The sequence below is a fragment of the Saccopteryx bilineata genome, chromosome 1, assembly GCF_036850765.1.
Source record: "Saccopteryx bilineata isolate mSacBil1 chromosome 1, mSacBil1_pri_phased_curated, whole genome shotgun sequence".
Lineage (NCBI taxonomy): Eukaryota > Metazoa > Chordata > Mammalia > Chiroptera > Emballonuridae > Saccopteryx > Saccopteryx bilineata.
In genome coordinates, this window is record NC_089490.1 from 103,469,107 (window position 1) to 103,481,364 (window position 12,258).

At 44.0% G+C, this 12,258-nt stretch overlaps 1 protein-coding gene across 4 annotated transcripts in view; it reads right to left on the bottom strand.

The window, feature by feature from the left end:
• The window catches only part of GNPTAB (N-acetylglucosamine-1-phosphate transferase subunits alpha and beta), a 74,588-nt gene that overhangs the window by 48,757 nt on the left and 13,573 nt on the right, over positions 1-12,258 (bottom strand). For 3 of the 4 annotated variants that reach the window (XM_066262938.1, XM_066262915.1, XM_066262932.1), the window contains exon 2: positions 4,382-4,467. The exons of the other annotated variant lie outside the window; for it this stretch is intronic. Coding sequence is in view for 2 of the 3 variants with exons in the window: in XM_066262915.1 (XP_066119012.1) it covers positions 4,382-4,467 (86 nt within the window). In the remaining variant the exon portion in view is untranslated. The remainder of the gene's footprint in view (positions 1-4,381; positions 4,468-12,258) is intronic. 4 annotated transcript variants of the gene reach the window in all.

The window sequence follows — 12,258 nt, forward strand, 5'->3', positions numbered from 1 at the left end:
GTAAGACTCAAAGATTCTTCACTGAAGGAGCAAATTCAGGGTACCATTTATTGGGTGTGTTAGGGACCAAAGCAAAGAGTAAAGCTCTTGGTCAACTCAAGAAATCACAGAAGCCCACCTGACCAGGTGATGGTACAGTGGATAGAACATCGGACTGGGATGCAGAGGACCCAGGTTCGAAACCCCAAAGTGGCCAGCTTGAGAGCGGGCTCATCAGGTTTGAGCAAGGCTCATCAGCTTGAACCCAAGGTCACTGGCTTGAGTGAGGGGTTACTCCATCTGCTGTAGCCTCCAGGTAAAGGTACATATGAGAAAGCAATCAATAAACAACTAAGGTGCCGCAACGAGGAATTGATGCTTCTCATCTCTCTCCCTTCCTGTCTGTCTGTCCCTATCTGTCCCTCTCTCTCTGTCACTGTCTCTGTCACATACACACACACAAAAATCACAGAAGCCCTCTTCAGTGAGATAGTGAAGACTATAGCAGTGCATACATCTAATTAGCACAGTTATTTTTAAAACAACCCACTTGATAGAAATCACTTAAGTGCTCACAACAAGTGAACAAAGGGAGAAGGAAGTGTTTCTAAGCTGGGGACAAGGACTCCAGAGGAATCAGTGATATAGTCTGGAGGTTCTCAGAAAACTGTCAAAGTGTGTCAGTTGACACCAATTATTACTTAGAGCCTCATTAGGTTTTCTGGTTTGGGGAGAGTAGAGGGAAGGAATTGTGGCATCTATCCTCAGGGGAAAGTGACAGTCAGGATCTCTCAGACAGCTTATGGCCTCTGACATTTAGAGCCAGGTCTTTTGTGAGGTTAACGACCTTGGCAACTACCCCACAGTTGTTCTGGTCTCCTCTTGTTCCTTGCCCTGTAGTGACTTGTTGTGTGCCATTGTAATGGAAAGGAAAGTCAACAGATGCTGCATAAAGTCAATAAACCAAAAAGGAGAGGACTGTTTATTTTTTTTAAAGGTGAAATGACGATCATCAGAAGAACCCAAAACAAAAACTCACTAACAGTGGCTCCTCTGGGTGAAAGCACATCCAGAATGGAAGAGAGGCTTTCCTTTTTCTGTCTCTGTATTGTTTAAACCGTTTGCACCATAGACATTTATTGATATAAGATAAGTACGTTTTATAGACAAAAACCCAAAAGAGCCTGTGTGATTCATTTTAGCTGCAAGAAGGGAAGGGAGACACTGGAAAAGACTGGTTCCATCAGGTCTGTCCTGTAAGAGAGGAAAGCTCCCCAAAGGAAAGAAAAGTTGAAGGCAGCACTCAAGACTGGCTGCACCAAGAAGCTTGGCCTTAAGGAGCCAATGACCCAACACATTGCTGTTTGCTCCTTCCCACAGCCACAGCGAGGCCGCAAGGTGTGAACCAAAGGGACAGGTGAGGCTCCAGCCCTGGTTAACACAGACCAAAGAATACTGGGCAGAGCTCAGCACTGGCTATAGAGCAGCCACCCAGTTTCCTCATCCTTCTGGGGGAATTACCTTTACCTCTCAGAAATGGGGAAGGATAAAATAAGACTGGGTAACAAAGTATTCAATAAACTGCAGGGGCCTGACCAGGTTGTGGCGCAGTGGATAGAGCATTGAACTGGGACATGGAGGACCCAAGTTCGAGACCTCGAGGTCGCCAGCTTGCGCGCGGGCTCATCTGGTTTGAGTAAGGTTCACCAGCTTGAGCCCAGGGTCACTGGCTCAAGCAAGGGGTCACTCAGTCTGCTGTAGCCTCCCAGTCAAGGCATGTATGAAAAAAACAATCAATGAAACTAAGATGCAACAACAAAAAATTGATGCTTCTCATCTCTCTCTCTTACTATCTGTCCCTATCTGTCCCTCTCTCTGACTCTCTGTCTCTGTCACAAAAGTAAATAAATAAATAAAATAAACTGCAGGGCAGGATTACTCTTTGGGAGTCAGATTTTCCATCTAAAAAATGTGAGGATGTTTGATGCGAAAAATTGAACCAGTGCTTGTTTGATATCTTCTTCATTTTTGAATTTTTTGCCTTTCAAAATACTTTGTAAGGACAAAAACAAGTGATAGTTGGAGGGTGCTAAGTCCGGGGAATATGGTGGATGCGACAGACATGCTTCTGTAGCATTTCTTCCTTGTTGAAATTCATAAAAATTACAGTGGCGTAAATGAACTTTATCAGTAGCCATGGGTACGCTATCGCTTCACACATAAGACTAATGTGAATCAACTTTGTTTTAGTTAATTTGCTACGTCAGTATGTATACATGAAGTGATAAAAATAGAGAGGCACACATGCGCCAAATAAACGTGCTTACGTGTCGAAACTTGTGATAGAAATGGACAGAACTTTCCGGTAGACCATATATATATATATATGACTAGATAAAGAAGATGTGGTACATATACACTATGGTATACTACTCAGCCATAAGAAATGATGACATTGGACCATCTACAACAAAATGGTGGGATCTTGATAACATTATATGGAGTGAAATAAGTAAATCAGAAAAAACCAAGAACTGCATGATTCCATACATTGGTGGTACATAAAAATGAGACTAAGAAACATGGACAAGAGTGTGGTGGTTATGGGCGGGGGGGGGGAGGAGGGGAGGGGGAGGAGGGGGGCACAAAAAAAACTAGATAGAAGGTGTCAGAGGACAATCTGACTTTGGGTGATGGGTATGCAACATAACTGAATGACAAGATAACCTGGACATGTTTCCTTTGAATATATGTACCCTGATTTATTGATGTCACCCCATTAAAATTAATAAAAATTTATGTATAAAAAATATATGTGAGGATGGACTACAAGGTTCTTTCAGATGGGTGTTGTCTTGGATAAGTTAAACCATATCTACAACTTGGAAAGACCACATCAGCTGCTGTATTTAAAGCATGGGTGATTTCATGACTCATCATTTAAGTCAAAGTAAACTACCATATTTCCCCATGTGTAAGAACAGGGGTCCCCAAACTTTTTACACAGGGGGCCAGTTCACTGTCCCTCAGACCATTGGAGGGCCTGACTATATAAAAAAACTATGAACAAATCCCTATGCACACTGCACATATCTTATTTTAAAGTAAAAAAAAAAAAACGGGAACAAATACAATATTTAAAATAAAGAACAAGTAAATTTAAATCAACAAACTGACCAGTATTTCAATGGGAACTATGCTCCTCTCACTGACCACCAATGAAAGAGGTGCCCCTTCCGGAAGTGCAGCAGGGGCCAGATAAATGGCCTCAGGGGGCCGCATGAGGTCCGCGGGTCGTAGTTTGGGGACCCCTGTATAAGAAGCTTGCATGTATAAGATGCATCTTAGTTTGGGGGCCCAAAATTTGAAAAAATGATATATATATTACATAAAGTTATTATTATTATTTTTTTGTATTTTTCTGAAGTTGGAAACGGGGAGGCAGTCAGATTCTGCATGCGCCCGACCGGGATCCACCTGGCATGCCCACCAGGGGGCGATGCTCTGCCCATCTGGGGCGTCACTTTGTTGTGACCAGAGCCATTCTAGCGCCTGAGGCAGAGGCCACAGAGCCATCCTCAGTGCCAGGGCCAACTTTGCTCCAATGGAGCCTTGGCTGCGGGAGGGGAAGAGAGAGACAGAGAGGAAGGAGAGGGGGAGGGGTGGAGAAGCAGATGGGCGCTTCTCTTGTGTGCCCGGGCCGGGAATCGAACCCGGGACTCCTGCACGCCAGGCCGACGCTCTACTACTGAGCCAACCGGCCAGGGCTACATAAAGTTATTGAACTCAAGTTTTATTCAGCATAAAATTCATACAACTCCTCATCACTGTCAAAACACCCATCCAGCCTGACCAGGCAGTGGCACAGTGGATAGAGCATTGGACTGGGATGTGGAGGACCCAGGTTTGAGACCCCGAGCTCTCCAGCTTGAGTGCGGGCTCATCTGGTTTGAGCAGAGCTCACCAGCTTGGACCCAAGGTCACTGGCTCGAGCATGGGGTTACTTGGTCTGCTGAAGGCCTATGGTCAAGGTACATATGAGAAAGCAATCAATGAACAACTAAGGTGTCGCAATGCGCAATGAAAAACGGATTGATGCTTCTCATCTCTCCGTTCCTGTCTGTCTATCCCTGTCCCTCTCTCTGACTCTCTCTGTTTCTGTAAAAAAAAAACAACAAAAAAACCGCTCCCATCCATTAGCTTGTCATCTGTGTCTGATGACGAATCGCTGTCTCCAACAATGAATGCAAAAAGAAGCACAAAAAAGCAGGAAATACAAGTAAAAAAAAATCTACAACCACTGTATAAGATGCACCCAGTTTTTAGACCCCTAAGTTTTCAGGAAAAGGTGCGTCTTATACATGGGGAAATATGGTACTTCCCAAAACGGATATTTTCTCACCGATTCTGAAAGGACTTTCCAGCAATATTGTCTCTGTAGGAATCAAACAAAACATGGTACTGATCCCGGCTCCATTCCAGAACCACCTAGGAAAAAAACAAGAAGAGAAAAGAAAAAGAAACACTGTGTTACTTGCATCAAGTACTAAGAGTTTATAATGTTCATTTCATTAAGAATTGCTAAAGGAACAGGTAAAGCAATCAAGATCAATCCATTGCTCAGTGTCTGCTAAATACCAGACATTGTGCTCAATCCAGATGAATAAGCTACAATATGAGGATAGTTATACATATGAAAATCAAAGAGTTCGAACAGGATGTGATAGGAGACTAAGGTCTTGGAGGAGTTCACAGGTAGGGAGACAGAGACAGCCAGTGCCAGAGGAGCGTGCTCAAAGGTTGAAAGCAACAATGCAGCTGGCTTTGGCTGGAGGGCAGGGAGCAAACTGGAGAGAAAGGTGCCGGGAAGGGAAGCTGGGCCCTGACTGGGATGGGCCTTGAGTCTCATGGAAAGCAGGGGACGTGCCTGACCTGTGGTGGCGCAGTGGATAAAGCGTCGACCTGGAAATGCTGAGGTCGCCGGTTCGAAACCCTGGGCTTGCCTGGTCAAGGCACATATGGGAGTTGATGCTTCCAGCTCCTCCCCCCCTTCTCTCTCTCTGTCTCTCCTCTCTCTCTCTCTCTCTCTGTCTCTCCCTCTCCTCTCTAAAATGAATAAAAAAAAAAAATACCATTACCGTTTAAAAAAAAAGAAAAAAAAAAAAAAAAAAGAAAGCAGGGGCACTGAGGGGGTTTAAGGCAGCTACTCGATCCATCCAAAACTTGGGAAAGGCTCTTCTCACAGCACAGAACAACACACAGACTGACAAGATATCAGGGGTGATGACCTTTCCACCTCTGAGTTTTCAGCTGATGACCTTGCTAAATATTTCAGAAGAAAACAAAAGTCTTGGCTCTGGCCGGTTGGCTCAGTGGTAGAGCGTCGGCCTGGCGTGCAGGAGTCCCGGGTTCGATTCTCAGCCAGGGCACACAAGAGAAGCGCCCATCTGCTTCTCCACCCCTCCCCCTCTCCTTCCTCTCTGTCTCTCTCTTCCTCTCCCGCAGCCAAGGCTCCATTGGAGCAAAGTTGGCCCTGGCACTGAGGATGGCTCTGTGGCCTCTGCCTCAGGAGCTAGAATGGCTCTGGTTGCAACAGAGCAATGCCCAGATGGGCAGAGATTCGCCCCCTGGTGGGCGTGCCAGGTGGATCCCAGTGGGGCACATGCGGAGTCTGACTGCCTCCCCGTTTCCACCTTCAGAAAGATACAAAAACAAACAAACAAACAAAAAAACAAAAGTCTTTATGGCAGAGACAGAGAGTCAGAGAGAGGGACAGATAGGGACAGACAGACAGGAAGAGAGAGAAATGAGAAACATCAATTCTTCGTTGAGGTTCCTTAGTTGTTCATTGATTGATTTCTCATATGTGCCTTGACCAGGGGGCTAGAGCAGACCGAGTGGCCCCTTGATTGAACCAGTGACCTTGGGCTCAAGCTGGTGAGCCTAGCTCAAACCAGATGAGCCCGTGCTCAAGTTGGTGACCTCGGAATATCGAACCTGGGTCCTCCACATTCCAGTCCAATGCTCTATCCACTGTGCCACAGCCTGGTCAGGCGAAAACAAAAGCCTTTAGATAGGAGCTGCCTCCTGTCTGCTTCCCAGATCTATAAACCTGCCCATCCATATGCTCCATTTTCTTCTCCACTCCTTTCACCACAGAGGAATGTACCTCCTCCTTGCAAATGTCCCATCTCTGCCTTTTCGCTCTGGATCTCATCAAGTCATCTTCTAAAGACTTTGCCTCCTTTCTCTTTCCCTCTCAATTGGGATTATTACCAGCAGCATATAAAAATTCCCAGTATCTTGGGAGGAACTTCCCTTCACTCCACACCCTACTCCAGTAACTCCTTGCTCTCTAAATTCTCTGTCTCTTTCAAGGACAAATATCCTTCCTTTCAGAGTTGTCTCCCATAAATCTATCCCATCCACCCTACAGCCCACCCCACTTCAGTGGCCCTGCCAGACCTCCACCCTGTCAAGTCTATTTTTCCTGGTCTCTCTCTTACTCAACTGGTAGTGGCTGCCCAGCTCCTCTTTACTGAACCACTTTCTTGGTTTTCCTCCCATCACACTGCTGGCTCCTTTTCAGTCTTCTCTTCCAGTTCACCCTCTTTTCTCCGACCTTTAATGTGTCCTTTCATTCCCTTCCTCCCCCTGGAATGCCCTCCTTCCTGACAAGGCTTCTTCCCAGCTTCCTATCCCAACCCTAGGACATGGTCCTGCTACAATGGGATGGCTGTGGGAGTGTCCTGGTCATTTAGATTTCATTCCAGCCAGCAGAAAGGAGAGAAAGGGCAAGACATGCCCCCCTTTTAAGGATACTTCTTGCAAATGGCACATCTGTTTGCACTGACCAGAACACAGTCACACGATAACATCTGGTAGAAAGGCAGGCCTTGTGGACTGTGTGCCCAGCTACAACTGCTCATTTCTGTTTGTGGCATTTGGGGTTTTCAAGATCTGGCCTCTGTCTACCTTTACCACTTACCCTTACTTATTTTACCGGGATGCTTCATAAATACCACAAATTCAACTAATAATTCTCCTACTCAGTGTACTGACTTATATAAACAGATGGCTTCAAAATGTGTCAGCTTAAAAACTAAAGGTCTAGCCTGACCTGTGGTGGCGCAGTGGATAAAAGCGTCGACCTGGAAATGCTGAGGTCGCCGGTTCGAAACCCTGGGCTTGCCTGGTCAGGGCACATATGGGAGTTGATGCCTCCAGCTCCTCCCCCCTCTCTCTCTGTCCTCTCTCTCCTCTCTAAAATGAATAAATAAAACTTAAAAAAAAACAAAAAACAAACAAACAAAAAAAAAAACTAAAGGTCTAATGTGCCTTTACTAGGTTCACAAAGAGATATAAGCAAAGTTCCCAACTTGAAAGAATGACAGACAATTTTAATAGCGGTTTATTGCTGGCTCTAGCTGCACTAAAGGAGCACCTAGGAGAACACTACAATGACATCCCTGAAAAAGTCATGTTAGCAGAGTCTTAAAGGATGAACAGGAGTCTGTTGCAGTTCAGCTAGAGAACAGGGCGTGTGTTAGAGGGTGTGCTGCCGGACTGGATAGAGGTGAGGCCAGGAAAAGAATCAAGCATAATTGCTAGGTTTTCAGTACAACTAGTACGACTGACTGAATAGACCCTGGGACCACTTACTGACACAGGAAGAACAGGTGCAGTAAGAATGAAACCTGGTGGGATTCAGGGTCCCATTTTAGTCATGGGACTATCTGAGGTTATTACACAGGTACACAACTGGCATCTGACTGGACTGCAAATCCCTGGAGGAGAGGGGATGAGCTAACCTTTAGCACCAGCTATAGCACCAAGCCCAATGGCAGGTACTAGAGAGAATGCTATCTATTTTCAATGTAATTATATCAACTTGTGTCAACGTACTGAGCTGGAACAGAAGTGATTCTCCATCAATACCCCTGTACCCAGAAGGTAGGATGAGGCAAGGTATTCAGTCTCTATGGGCTGTTTATTCAGCTATTTAGTAAAGGGGGTCTGACCAAATTGTCTTTGAAATCCCTTCCAGTCCTAAAAGTACAGGGTCAAGCAAAGTAGATTTACAGTTGTGAGTATGTAAAACAGTTTATGCTTGTACTATTATTTATCAATTTTTGTATTATTTTCCAAACAAAGAACTTAAACCTATTTTTGCCCCACCCTGTATTTGACTAAAGGCGGTGTGGAGCTGTGTGACTGACACTGTAAATGACACAGTTTTGCTCTGCACCCACATGTTAACTCCATAGGACACCACATCCCTTCCTATATTCAGCCTCCTCTGAGTCTCCTGTTCCTAGTTTTAATCCCATCGGCACGTAAACTTGGTCCTCCTCCGTCATAACCATTTCCCTTTTCTGCTTAGATCAGTTCTCAAACTAGACCCTACTATCAAAATCTTGCCAAACTCTTTTTTAACTGAATGAATATGCCATATGAGAGATCAAAAAGGAGGCTTGTAACTCAAATAAAATTCATATAAGGTTCATATTTTCTTAATACTATCCAGGAGGGAAAAGAACAGAAATTTAAATGGGCAATTATACAATTATTTAGTCTGGCGTAAGCCATAAAAATACAAATACCTTCCAAACAACAAAGAAACCAAAACAGACAAACCTATAGTTATACCGATCTTGTTTTCAGTCATTATTAGCAATAAACAAAACACCAGAGGAGAGATTAGAAAAATACAAAATCAAGCCTCTTTTCCTCCACAAAACCTTTCCATTTCCTTCAGCCCAATCTGAATGCTTCATTCTCAGAACTCTGAGTAACGTTTATTTGTATCACTTACTTGGAAATCAGTTACTACCTTGTGTAACATTTCTTGCCTTGTATCACTTAGCTTTTCTTGTTATTTCACTCCCCAGTTAGCACCTTTTCAGACCAATCAAGTTATAAACTACTTGAGTCTATTTATCATCAGCTCATACTGAGAACACATCACTGTACACTGTATTCTTCTCAATAAATGTCTGGTTACAACAGAAGTGATTTAAGAGACGATGGGACTGGGGAAGCTGGGACATCTTCTGGGAGAAACTCCCAGTACTCCTACTAGTGGCTGTGTAACCTTGGGTAAATTACAAATGTTCAGGCTTCAATTTCCTCCACTAGGAACTTAAGTACAAAATCTATTTCATCAGCTGCTGTAGAAGGACAGTGATTCTGGAGAAAAGTGGGCGATTAGAGCACCTGAAAAGAATGCTGGGCACAGAAGTCGTGATAAACAAAGCCTATCTTCCTGAACCGTCATTTCAATAATGGCAAGACATTTAAAACATTATATTGGTAGTAATTCAAATTTGTATGAAACAAAATGGGAAATAGATGCAATTTTTACAGATAAAATGTTGGCCTTCAAAAAATTGCTACTTGAGCTTGACCAGGTGGTGGCGCAGTGAATAGAGCGTTGGACTGGAATGCGGAAGGACCCAGGTTCGAGATCTTGAGGTCGCCAGCTTGGGTGAGGGCTCATCTGGCTTGAGCAAAAAAAGAAAAGAAAAGAAAAGAAAAGCTCACCAGCTTGGACCCAGGGTCGCTGGCTCCAGCAAGGAGTTGCTCGGTCTGCTGAAGGCCCCCGGTCAGGGCACATATGAGAGAGCAGTCGATGAACGACTAGGGTGTTGCAACGGAATACTGATGATTGATGCTTCTCATCTCTCTCTGTTCCTGTCTGTCTGTCCCTGTCTATCCCTCTCTCTGGCTCTCTCTCTGTCCCTATTAAAAAAAAAAAATTCCTACTTGCCATTTTGATATTCCACGCCCCCATGCACATAAGTACAGGTACACATGCACATGCCTCTCTACACTATTCTCCACAGAGTATTTATTTTTCTCTGCTATTAAGGGTAGTTTTTTGGCAAAATTTAAGACGCAATGAACTAAAATGAAATATTTTTTTTAATATTTTATTTATTTATTTAGAGACAGAGAGAGGGATAGATAGGGACAGACATACAGGAATGCAGAGAGATGAGAAGCATCAATCATCAGTTTTTCGTTGTGACACTTTAGTGGTTCATTGATTGCTTTCTCATATGTGCCTTGACTGCAGGCCTTCAGCAGACTGAGTAACCCCTTGCTCAAGCCAGCGACCTTGGGCTCAAGCTGGTGAGCTTTTGCTCAAACCAGATGAGCTGGGCTCAAGCTGGCGACCTCAGAGTCTCGAACCTGGGTCTTCCACATCCCAGTTCGACGCTCTATCCACTGAGCCACCGCCTGTTCAGGCAAAATGAAATATTATTTATTAAATACTACATGAGCTCTGAAATACCTCAAAAACAATATTGTTTATAAAGAATTGTAAAAATCATCAGAAAGTCATTTACTACACTAGTAAAAATATTTATCACTTTTAAGACTCCATTTCAATAATCATGGCATTCGAGGTATTCAGGATCAGTTGTTCGCCCTGGCCCAATAGCTCAGTTGGTTAGAGCATCGGCCCAAAGCACAGAGGTTGCTGGTTCGATCCCCATTTGGGCACACACAGGAATGGATCGATGTTCCTGTCTCTCTCTCTCTTCCTTTCTCTCCCTCTAAAAATCAATTAAATAAACATTAAAAAAATAAAATAAAAGTCAGTTGTGCCTGACCAGGCCGGTGGTGCAGTGGATAGAGCATCGGACTGGGATGCCGAGGACCAAGGTTCGAGATCCCAAGGTTGCCAGCTTGAGCGTGGCTCATCTGGTTTGAGCAAGGCTCACCAGCTTGGACCCAAGGTTGCTGGCTCGAGCAAGGGGTCATTCGGTCTGCTGTAGCCCCAGTCACGGCACATATGAGAGCAATCAATGAACAACTAAAGAACCACAATGAAGAATTGATGTTTCTCATCTCTCTGCCTTCCTGTCTGTCTGTCTCTCTCTGACTCTCTCTGTCTCTGCCAAAAAACATCAAACAAAAGAATAAAAAAAGTCAGTTGTTCATCGGTTTTCATGAAATGGCAAGAAAATCGGTCTTAACATGTTGACGGAGAGGACTAGGTACACACAGTCACCAAGCACCATCACACGCCAAGCTCTTCTCCCCATCGAACCCCTGTAACAAGGGGACAATTGTGAGGCAGGTGCTAGGATGGCTCATTTTCCGAAGAGCAGCTCCAGGCGCTCAGCAGTGTGTGGCAGGGCTGGGGTTGGAATCAACACCACCCCAGAGCCCCGCTCCCGGCCAGGTTCGCCCAGGCCCTCTGCGCTTCCCCAGCCTGCCTCCTCGGGCTCCTTCACAGAGCCAGCTTGTCAAATGCACATTTAGGAATGTGGTCATTCAGCCGGTTTTGAAACTGGTATGTTTATCATCCTTAACTCAATGACCCAGGACTATTTTCATTTGCATGTTTATAAATGAACACAATCATATAATAAATTTGTGTTTTTACTCAATATTTTTACAACGTCTTAATAGTCTTTCAACTGGTTTGCACACACATATATATAAATACTAAAATTTTCAGATTGCAAACTTTTTAATATTATAAAAACTGTTACACACTTTTTTTCCCGTTACACACTTTTATAGAAGATTTTTATGATTCCAGGTAGGATCAAATACATGCCCATGGCAAAATATAATAATAGTGAATGAGATGCAAGCCCCATAATCCTTTGTATCAGAGGAATTCCCAGTGAAGGAAAGGGAGGTCACTACTGAGAACAGATATATCATGCAAAAACCATACGATTTGCAATCAGAAAACATGAGTTTAAATCTGGCACTTATCAATAACAAAATCTAGGGCACTTCTCTATTGTCAATTTCTTCTTCTATAGAATGAGGATATTAATGCCACAGTGTTATTTCACAAGACTGTTTAGACGAAGTAAATGCTTACATGAAAACTGTTCATATGTCTCTTAAAGACAGCATCTACAATGCTGTACTATATAAGTTACCTGTTTAAACATGTGTCTATAACTCTGTGAGCAACTTAAGGCCAGGAACTTGATTTCTTTTTATTTGTATTCCCAAATCCTTGCACAGTGCCTGGCACAGAATCAATAACATTCTAGAACAAATGACTATGGCTACTAGTTTTACAAGGCAAGCATCTAGGAACAGCTTACCACTCCATAGCTTCCCCCAGAACTTTCTGCTTTCAGATCCATTCCCAGATAATCAAGGTAAAAACTAAAGGGCTAGCGTTATAAAGAGACAACAGCAGGCCCAGGCACACAAGAATATGTTTCTCTCTGGCCCTGGCCAGTTGTCTCAGTGGCAGAGCACAGGCCCAGCATGTGCATGTCCCGGGTTCAATTCCCT